Source organism: Brassica napus, chromosome C4, assembly GCF_020379485.1.
Source record: "Brassica napus cultivar Da-Ae chromosome C4, Da-Ae, whole genome shotgun sequence".
Taxonomy (NCBI): Eukaryota; Viridiplantae; Streptophyta; class Magnoliopsida; order Brassicales; family Brassicaceae; genus Brassica; species Brassica napus.
Genome location: NC_063447.1, coordinates 28287426 through 28298212, shown reverse-complemented (window position 1 = coordinate 28298212; position 10787 = coordinate 28287426). Strand labels below are relative to the sequence as shown.

At 34.8% G+C, this 10787-nt stretch overlaps 1 protein-coding gene across 4 annotated transcripts; it reads left to right on the top strand.

The window, feature by feature from the left end:
• The first annotated feature begins 358 nt into the window (after window positions 1–358).
• On the top strand, window positions 359–7261 carry LOC106404435 (puromycin-sensitive aminopeptidase-like). Of its 4 annotated transcripts, XM_048753807.1 has the most exons (33): window positions 677–948; window positions 1206–1289; window positions 1386–1430; window positions 1537–1668; window positions 1753–1828; window positions 1938–2014; window positions 2151–2267; window positions 2353–2427; window positions 2516–2623; window positions 2710–2922; window positions 3018–3079; window positions 3191–3218; window positions 3304–3390; window positions 3482–3507; window positions 3604–3667; window positions 3754–3834; window positions 3922–3969; window positions 4065–4083; window positions 4226–4230; window positions 4332–4343; window positions 4423–4479; window positions 4566–4675; window positions 4757–4837; window positions 4936–5104; window positions 5225–5373; window positions 5455–5593; window positions 5724–5870; window positions 5980–6061; window positions 6156–6328; window positions 6418–6528; window positions 6601–6717; window positions 6805–6876; window positions 7003–7261. In XM_048753807.1, exons 1-33 carry the CDS (start codon window positions 862–864, stop codon window positions 7081–7083), a joined length of 2934 nt encoding a protein of 977 aa, XP_048609764.1. In that variant the 5' UTR covers window positions 677–861; the 3' UTR covers window positions 7084–7261. The 4 variants fall into 4 exon arrangements, with proteins under 4 accessions (XP_048609765.1, XP_048609764.1, XP_048609763.1 ...); XM_048753808.1 differs by lacking the exon at window positions 677–948 and adding an exon at window positions 359–516 and having other exon boundaries at window positions 3018–3218; XM_048753806.1 differs by having other exon boundaries at window positions 3018–3218.
• The last annotated feature ends 3526 nt before the right edge of the window (window positions 7262–10787 follow it).

The following is a 10787-nucleotide window of genomic DNA, read 5'->3' as shown; positions in this document are numbered from 1 at the left end:
CTAAATAATATATATATATATATATATATATACTAATGATTTAAAGCAACAAGATTGACTGATCAATTTAGCTGTCCAGTTGAAATCTTTCAAAAGTATGTGAAAGACTAAAGTTAAAGTAAATATGGATTTAGAATAGTAGTTATATTTTACTAACCAAAATACCGAAAAAACCCGAACCGAATCGAAACCAACCCGATATCTGGATTGAACAGCCGTAATCCAAATGAAGTCAAACTATTGTTTCATTCTCCAAAATATAATAAAAATAATAACCTAATTCTGCGTTCTAGTGCCAACTAGCATCGACGTGCTAAAAAAACTGGATAATACAAAATATAATGTTTAAATGAATAAAATAAAATAAAATAAACTCTAGTATTCATTTTAATTCTTAATTATTTTCCGAATAAATATCTTCTTATTTGTTATATATACGGATCAGCACTACAAGCTTTTTCTTCTTATTCTGATTGTTTGAGTTGTTCTCTCTTTTCATCAAATCGTCGGATCTCGGTAATGATCTAGTCTTCTTCCCTCCCATCGATTTTGTTATCACCAGTCTAAATCGCAAGATCAGTTCTCTTTTCTTTTTTTTCTTTTTTTTTTTTGCTTCCCCCATTTTTGTATTTTTTGGGGTTAAAATAAATTAATATGGAATTTCCTTGGCCATAAATTAAGTACACAAGGTGCTTATAAAGGCCATAGCCCTAAGTTATCATCTAAAGCTCTCCAAATCTGATCTATTGGGAAGTGTTTGATTCTATGTATTGAGAGTTTTCTAGGGTTTTTATAGTTCGCCGCTGTTATGTTCTGCTTAGATTCATTTTAGAGAGTGTTTTTTTTTTTGTTTTAATTTTAATGGCTCGGTTGATAATTCCTTGTCGAAGTTCGTCGTCTCTGGCCTCTAGGTTCAACCTTCTGGGTTTGCTCCCTCGTGCTCCTCCTGTGATTACTCTCTTTTGTTTTGACTGTTATTATTCGTTTGATTTTATATGCAAATTAGACAAAATCTTGTATATACTTGTTTTTGGATCGATTGTGAACAAGCTAAATGGAAATGATTGGGTTTTTTTTTTTATGTACACAAAAGATTGTGGTTTCGTCACTCGTATATTATGCATATGTTGAAGTTCTAGTTTAATCATGTTAGTTTGCTTTTAAATCGTATAGTATTTTAACTATCTTCCATTTTTCTCTTGTAGGCTCCAGTTAGAAGCGGTTCTCTTTCGTTACGTAACTCAGCAAAGAGACTTACTCAATACACACCCTTTCTCATTACTTCCCAGGTTTTGTGTTTCTTTCTTTCTTTCTTTCTTTTATTACTTCAACTGCAACATAATTCAAATCGAGAATGATCTTCATCTCTTGATTCCTTGTATCAGGTTACGTGTTTGAGCAAGAATCGGTTTCTATCACACTCTGTTGATGTAACTCTCTCTCCCTCTCTCTATCCTTCCCTTATGATAATTATAACCCATATTGCTGGATTTTGGTACCAAAATCTAAATACTTTCTCTGTTTATTATATGTCAGCAAAGCAGCAGGAGGCTGATTTGTTCTGTTGCCACCGAAACAGTTCCGGATAAACTTGAAGATTCCAATATGGATGCACCTAAGGAAATATTTCTCAAGGACTACACCAAGCCTGACTACTATTTTGAAACTGTATGCCACCCTTCTTTAGACTTCAAATTGAGCGTATATGTAGATTCACTATTGTTCTGGTCTGAAGTTTGTTTGTTTGTTTAGGTGGACCTAAGCTTCTCTCTTGGTGAAGAGAAAACAATTGTCAGCTCCACAATCAAGGTTACCCCTCGAGTTAAAGGTACAACAGTCTAGTGATTCGCTTTATGTATATACTCATGGTGGATTTTTGCCTTGTTTTTTTTTTCTTTTTTTCACATCACATTCTGAACAAGTATTCTGTTGCCCAGGATCTTCTGCTCCCTTGGTCTTGGATGGGCATGACTTGAAGCTACTTTCTGTCAAGGTGGAAGGGCAGCTTCTAAAGGTATCCATTTTAAAGCTTAAACGTGCGACTGATTTTTGTAGGCTCACTTCGTTATTCTAAATAAATATAGTAAAATCAACTCCATAGCTTCTAATATATCTGTTTGTTTACTTGGTCTCTCTTTCACTTTGACTAGGAAGGGGATTACCAGTTGGACTCTCGTCATCTCACTCTGCCTTCACTGCCGGCCGAGGAGTCCTTTGTTCTGGAAATTGATACTGAGATATACCCTCAGAAGAATACTTCCCTTGATGTAAACTTCTTTTACTTTTTTTTTCCTTTCTGTTATCTTAATGATTTACCAGAACAATTTTAACCTTTTAAGTTTATTCTGTTAGGGGCTCTACAAGTCATCTGGGAACTTTTGCACACAATGTGAAGCAGAGGGTTTCCGGAAAATCACCTTTTACCAGGTTGGTTGCCACTTCTATAGAAGATAACCCTTGTTGAGAAAGTATACTTGATGTTCTTACATAGTGTTTTTTAATATGCAATGATTAGGACCGTCCTGATATTATGGCGAAGTACACATGCCGTGTTGAAGCTGACAAGTCACTTTATCCTGTACTGTTGTCCAATGGAAACCTCATTTCTCAAGGAGACATAGAGGTTAGCAAAGTAGTGAGGCTTTTTTGGGAATAAATGTCCTCTCATCTTTGTCTTGACTGAACACATGTCTCTTCGTTGAAATGTAGGGAGGTCGGCACTTTGCCTTATGGGAGGATCCATTCAAGAAGCCATGCTATCTATTTGCTCTGGTGGCTGGACAGCTAGCGAGCAGAGATGATACATTCACCACGCGCTCCGGTAGGGAGGTATCTCTGAAAATCTGGACTCCTGCAGAAGATCTACCAAAGACTGCTCATGCCATGTATTCTCTGAAGGCGGCCATGAAGTGGGATGAGGATGTAAGTACTTTGAAATGTTTTTTTTATAAATATTGCATGTATTTGTTAGGGCATTGAATCTGATTTTTCTTCTGCGTGTTAACCTTTTCCTTTAGGTGTTCGGCCTTGAGTATGACTTGGATCTCTTCAACATTGTCGCCGTTCCAGATTTTAACATGTATGAACTCATAGTGGATTTTATCGGAATTAAAGAGCTCATGCTTCTCTGTCTTTTACTTTTCTTATTGGCGAGAATAATCAATCTAATTGATTTCTGGTCGATTTTCAGGGGAGCCATGGAAAACAAAAGTTTAAATGTAATTCTACTTTGCTTTATAATAATAACGTACTTGTGTTGATATTCTATCTTGATGGAAATCCTTGAGCTTCTCTACCATGCAGATTTTTAATTCGAAGCTTGTCCTGGCATCTCCGGAAACTGCAACAGATGCAGATTATGCTGCAATTTTGGGAGTTATTGGTCATGAAGTATGTAATTGTACATTATGCCGTTTACTGAAATCGTATCTTGTGTATGATTAGTTTTTAATAAACTTGTCTTTCATTGCTTTCTGTGCAGTACTTCCACAATTGGACAGGCAACAGGTCAGCCTCATCTATCCTCTCTGTATTACAAGTGATTGATTCTTGCTTGTTATTATGCGGTCTGCTTTATTACTAAAACTCTATTTGTGATGATAGGGTGACATGCCGTGACTGGTTCCAACTCAGTCTAAAGGAAGGTCTTACTGTCTTCCGTGACCAGGTACGTATATTATCCTTCATTATATTGAAGATGTGTGTTGTAAATTTCTCTCTAGCTAATGATTATTCTTCTCAAAATCTCCACAGGAGTTTTCATCTGACATGGGAAGCCGTACTGTAAAGCGCATTGCTGATGTTTCAAAGCTCAGGATCTATCAATTCCCGCAGGTACGTAGTCTTGTACTCCTTTAGGCCACTACATGGGCTTGTTCCATTATTTTTCCAAGTCAAATCCTCTGTTGTTTAATTTTCCAGGATGCTGGTCCGATGGCACATCCTGTTCGCCCACATTCATACATCAAGGTTAGAGATTCTTGTTACTTATGTTGCCTCGAAAATTATGATGTACTTGTTACGTTTGTAGTTGATAAACATGGTTCTTTATCTTTCTCTGGCAGATGGACAACTTTTACACAGGCAAGTTTCTGTTCGCTAGGAAGTCTGGGATTCTTTTATACGATTTCATTTTGTTACTCTCAGTATTGTGTTCCAATCTAACGTGCTTGTGTTTTTGTAACTGTTCCAAACTTTGATACGTGTCTGGACCCTCCTTTACCAGTGACGGTAGGGAATCTAAGATTTTCTTTCCATATGTAGTTTCATTTCCTATCAATCCCTTATATATTGATTCTAACCCTATGATTTGTTTTTTTGTTGTCTTTCAGGTTTATGAAAAGGTTTGGATCTTTGATAAGAATGTTGCTGTTATATCCAGTAAGCAACAGAACCTTAATTGACTGTATAATCTTTTCTTAGGGTGCTGAGGTTGTGAGGATGTACAAAACTCTACTAGGAAGTGAGGGTTTCCGAAAGGTTGTGTTCCAATACTCTTTTTTTAATTTGTGTGTCCTTATTTCGTGTTCCTTCCGCTCACCTCCGTGTGTGAATATTTCTAACAGGGCATTGATCTCTATTTTCAAAGACATGATGAGCAAGCTGTGACCTGTGAAGACTTCTTTGCTGCAATGCGTGATGCAAACAATGCAGATTTTGCTAATTTCTTGCAATGGTAAGTCATATTTCTATTGTGTAATGTCTTGTGAAGGTTTTGTTTTCATACTAGTAAGGATGTACAATGGTAATATATTAGGTACTCTCAAGCTGGAACGCCAGTCGTCAAAGTGGCATCCTCTTACAATGCTGAAGCCCGTACCTTCTCTTTGAAATTCAGGTTCTGTTATTATCATGTCTAATCTATTTTGCCAAATGATCTTATACCAAACCTAATGCCCTGCCTTTGAAATTGAATTTGTTGTCAAACTTTTCCAGTCAGGAGATACCCCCAACTCCAGGCCAGCCAACAAAAGAACCAACATTTATTCCAGTGGTTGTTGGTCTTCTGGACTCAAGTGGAAAAGACATTACACTCTCCTCTGTTTATCGTGATGGTACACTTCAGACCATTTCAAGCAGCAGCACTATACTTCGAGTGACTAAGGTCAGTCAAGAGTTCCTTCTTTAAACCAATACGTTATGTGACATTTTTTAATGTATGAAGTCTACCACATCCAGTGTTTTCAAAATTTGTTTACTTACCTTTTGTTTTGCCAACGTACAGAAAGAAGAAGAGTTCGTGTTCTCTGATATATCCGAAAAACCTGTTCCGTCTCTATTTAGAGGATTCAGTGCCCCAGTTCGTGTTGAGACTGATCTCTCTGATGATGATCTCTTCTTCCTCCTAGCCCATGATTCAGATGAATTCAACCGGTATGTGCCTCCCCACAACATACTAATTCTTTGTGCTCTTGGCGCATTTCGATCATTCATTTTTGTCCTCTGTATTTTAAGGTGGGAGGCAGGTCAAGTTCTTGCAAGGAAGCTCATGGTGAACTTAGTTTCTGATTTCCAACAAAACAAACCATTGGTTCTAAACCCAAAATTCATTCAAGGTCTCGGTAGCGTGCTTTCTGACACAAGCTTGGACAAGGTATGGCTCTACATTCTCCCTTCTTTTTTTTTGAACGAAAGGCTCTACATTCTCTTATCTACCTCATAATCAAACAAAGAAGCATGTTACGAGTTTGTGTTCTTTTTTCTTAATCTATGGTATTGTATAGGAATTTATCGCCAAGGCAATAACATTGCCTGGGGAGGGAGAGATTATGGATATGATGGCTGTGGCTGATCCTGATGCTGTCCATGCTGTTAGAAAGTTTGTTAGAAAGCAGCTTGCATCTGAACTTAAAGCTGAGCTTCTAAAGATTGTACGTCTTCTCCTCTCTACATAGTGAATCGTACACATTGAAGTCCTGTCTTTTTGAATCTGCTGCTTACTGATAGAAACTTTTCAATTGTTGTTTTTTTTTTGTGCAGGTTGAGAACAATAGGAGCTCAGAAGCTTATGTCTTTGACCACCCAAACATGGCGAGGCGTGCTTTGAAGAACACAGCTCTAGGTTTGCATTTGCTGAGTCATTCTTTAAAGAAACGATTTTCTTTTTGCTCAAGTCACTAACTTCATTTTGTTTTGCTTTGTTTAAATAATTCCAGCTTATCTTGCATCCCAGGATCCAGCATATGTGGAACTTGCATTGGGTGAATACAAGTCGGCGACCAATTTGACAGACCAAATTGCTGCATTGGCAGCTCTGGCACAAAAGCCGGGTAAAACCCGTGACGAGGTCCTTGCTGACTTCTATAACAAGTGGCAGGGCGATTACTTGGTATGGATCTTAATGCCACACGTTATTTCCCTCTGCCTCCATGTTTAAAATATGCTATACTGAGAGATTTATCTGGCTGCTGATCTCAGGTTGTTAATAAGTGGTTCCTCCTTCAAGCATCATCCGACATTCCCGGGAATGTGGAGAATGTCAAGAAGCTTTTGGATCACCCAGCTTTTGATCTGCGCAATCCAAACAAGGCAAGCGAATTCTCAAAACTCTCTTTCAGTTTTGCAACTTTCTTTCTCAGCTCTATGCTTACGATCATTCAGGTGTACTCGCTTATTGGAGGGTTCTGCGGATCTCCAGTGAATTTCCATGCAAAAGATGGATCAGGTTACAAGTTCTTGGGTGACATTGTTGTCCAGTTAGACAAAATCAATCCTCAGGTTTGATTCCCAAATTAACTTTGGGTTACCCTTCGTAATTATCTTGACGAACCTTAATGACTTGCGTTTTATTTGGTCCGAGTCTAGGTTGCTTCTCGTATGGTATCTGCGTTTTCAAGGTGGAAGCGCTATGATGAAACCCGACAAGCTCTGGCCAAGGTAACTGCTAGAACCAGTCTTTATCTTCTTTTTTTTTCTCAAAGACAAAGCCATTAGCATTTTGTTGGTTTTATAATCTAATAGAAGATGTTTAGATAAATGAAGGGGTTCTGTTTACGTTTACAGGCACAGTTGGAGATGATAATGTCAGCTAATGGATTATCCGAAAATGTCTTTGAGATTGCATCCAAGAGTTTGGCTGCTTGAGACTATCACGAATCAATCCTTTTAAAAGACAATTCTACTCATAACTATTTAGTTACTGAAACTAGCTCTAAATTATCATTTTCTGCTTATGAGTTTTACATTTAAACGCATGCACTATAATATAAACCGACCCTGAACTTTCTGTTTTTCATTTTTATGCTATGACCTTTGTTTCCAACGATGTTTTAGTTTTATATTGAGCTAAGCTAATTAGTTTAAATAACAAAGATTCCCTATTAAAATTAATCAAATTGAAAGAATTCGTCCACCCATCTATTGATAACCATTTGCGTCCTATACTGTTTCTCAAGTGCGAGGATTTGGATTGCGTGATGTGGATTTGCCTTACTCGGCTATGGCTCCCTAATCGCAGTAGTCTTACCTTTGTCACATTAGGAATACTTATTATCACTAGGCTTGGGCATATAACTTAAAAACGATGTTCGGTTCGGGTTTGGATTCTGTTAATTATGTTGGTGGATTCTATATCTCTGAATTTTTTTATAATATAGTTTACATATTTATAAATATTAACTTTTAATTTTAAAATAATCAAATATTATTTATAAGTTGTATACTCAAAAAATCAAATTAATATAATACTTTATATCCAAAATATTTAAAATTATCTGAATTATCAAAATTTTGATATGAAAACCAAAATTATATATATCTGAAAAATTCTGGTTTTTTTTTTTAACTTTTTAACCCAAATTTAACCGAAAAATCAGAACCGAACCGGAAGAAATAACTTCAGAGATAAGCCGGTTCCCAACTTTGTTACCTTAACCGAACCGAGACCGAACTTTCTAAATATCCTAACGGATCTTAAACTTCTATAACCGAAGAACTGAAAAACCGAAAGAACTGAATGGAACCGAACCGAGAACCGAATACTCAGGACTACTTATCACAATTTAATAAGAAATACAATCATAATCCTATAATGAATGTCTAAACGGTAAACAGAAAGTTCAATACAACAAAACATCTGAAATCAAAATAAAAATAGTAAAACAAATAAAAGAAAATAAAGATCTTATATATATATATATATATATATTGATCTGAGAAATGAGTTTCGATCAAGGTACACTAAACTGATTTCTCTTATTGTTTTGGTCTAGATTCACAGCTTTCCTGGATGGTTAGGGCCAAGATCTGGACACCACATTCAGTAACGTCGATGTTCTTGGATGCGGTGCTGAACTCAAACGATATCTCGTTGTTTTGTTTAAGCCATTCTTTCTTGTCAAGCAAGTTACATCGGCGTATACACCAAATGTTCTTCTCTGAATTTACTGAGATCACAAGTTATGTTGCCGTCATCGTGGAAACCGTTTACGCATATGCGACACAGTTACTTACCCGTCTCCTGTTTAGGGGAAACCACAACGCAAATCCTAAATTCTTTGAAATCTGAACGGATGGTCAAGAAATTTCCTATAGCTCTGTGAACGTACTCCGCAGGTATATTTCTTCCGGGTAGGGACACCGTAAATGATTGATGGGTAACCACTCTCCTTGCTTCTTGACCCAATTTGTAGCAGTTGGGGAAATCAAGAAACAAAATTGGAGACTCAAAAGAGAAAGATAAGGTCTCTGGCATTGATGCAAGTTTTGCACAGCCAATTATATGGAGCCATTTTAACCCATGAAGATCTTTGATCCAATCAGGAATCTTCTCTATATATGCGCCACTCCTGTCAGGAATCAAGTTTTCATTCCTATCAGGTTGTCTTCCTCTGGGTAGTCCACTTGGCCAGCTTATTTCACCGAGTTCGGTTATGTCCGGTTTGGTCCGGTTTGGTCCAGTTTCTCCTTTTCCTGACGGAGTCACTCACTTTCAAGTCTCTGATCCTCCAAAGCTACTGAGCCCTGAACCCTGGTAGACTGCATTGCTCCAAGACTGTTACAACTCCTTAAGAACAGAAGAAGATTGTGTGACCGCATAAACCGGTTTCGTACGATCTTGATCCGGATCATGTCATTAGATGCGTTGGTCAGAAGCAGTAGCGGCCCTGACAGAAGCGGCAGAAGCATCTGCTTCCGGCAGTTAATATGAAGAGAAAAATTTCGGCCCTTTTTTCAAATTTTATCACTAGGTCAGATGGTTAAGTATGGTGAATTCTTACAGATACTTATTATTTTTTGTCTTAGTAATCCAAAAATCAGCATTATAAAACTCTAATTGGTGAACATGTTGAAGGAAAAAAATTATGGTGAATTCTTTGTTCGTCAAAATTTATACCAGATATGTTGAAATTTTAGTCAAATTATTGAAAGGTAAATCTCATTTTTTTCTTCTAAATTCCCCATGGAGGAATGAATTTATAAGAAAAAAATTTTCCTATGCAATTTTGATAAGGAACAAATTGAACAAAAATTCATATTTTTTATTTTCATTTTTTCAATTCCTCAAATGAAATTTTATTTTTTATTTTGTTCATTTTTTTCATTATTCTAGTGGTCAGCAACTGAAGCTATAGTGTTTCATAGATTAAACTTCAGCTAATTTAAAGTAAAAGCAAGAAAATTTGTTTTGAACTCAGTCACAAATTAAGTTATTATTTATGATTTTAAATAGTTAAATCAAACATCAAATTATTTATATATGTCAAAAAAATGTTCATCAAACTATGTACTTATTATTGTGTTAAAAGTTTTAAAACACTCATATATTAGAAATAGTTTAGAAAATATATTTATATAAATATTTTTGTTTGACTAATATTTAATTATAAACTGTTTTATATCTTAGTTTTTTAACTTTATAATAAAAAATATTGTTTTCAGATAGCAACACAATATATATAAGAATTCTCTTAATTTTTAAATATATTTTCATAATTTTATTATATTAGTTTATAATTAATTATTTAATATAACATATAAATTTAATATTATTAAAATAAAATGCGTCTTTTATTATATATAAAATTCATTACGGGTTTTGTGAAAATTAATAAATATTCAATTAAAAACTAATAACAAATCAATGACCTATATAAAAACTTAAAACCTAATAAAATATGACAAATAGGAAAATAAAAATTTTAATATAACATATAGATTTAAATATTATTAAATCAAAATTCGTTTTTAATTATATATAAAATTCATTGCGGATATTGTTTAAATTAATAAATTAGTGATTCAGCTAAAAATTATTAATAAATAAATGACTAAGCTAAAACCTAATAAAAACATGACAAATAAGCAAATATGACTAAAATCATGGAAACATGACAAATAAGCAAAATCAAAATAATTATATATCTAATTACATATTTTATAGTTATATTATTTAGATTAATAAATTATGGACTCAACTAAAAACTATTAATAAATTAATGACTCAGTTTAAACCTAATTAAAACATGACAAATAAGCAAAATTACCTAAATCATGAAAATCATGACAAATAAGCTAAATCACTTCATAAATAAAAGTATAGATAGGGATGAATCAGCGTTCCACGCTGAATCTTAACATAACTGAAGTTTGGGGGTTGACTAAATTGTATGATAACATAGTTGCAATTCATTGAATGAGATAATATTTTATTTAAAGAAATTTTTAATTACACCACAAATTTGATACCAGTTTTCAAATTTATCATTAATGAATGACTATTTTCACAAATACCCTAAATTTATGCTAAAATAACACTAGCTAATTTTTTTAAATATTTATAGAACATT

What these genes read in the sequence shown, in the direction of transcription:
- LOC106404435 (XM_048753806.1), top strand. Translation starts at nt 862, where the DNA reads ATGGCTCGGTTGATAATTCCTTGTCGAAGTTCGTCGTCTCTGGCCTCT. An exon ending in CCATGAAGTGGGATGAGGAT is followed by an intron (nt 2,923 to 3,017) that starts GTAAGTACTTTG and finishes CTTTTCCTTTAG; the next exon opens with GTGTTCGGCCTTGAGTATGA. An exon ending in AGTGGCAGGGCGATTACTTG is followed by an intron (nt 6,329 to 6,417) that starts GTATGGATCTTA and finishes TGCTGATCTCAG; the next exon opens with GTTGTTAATAAGTGGTTCCT.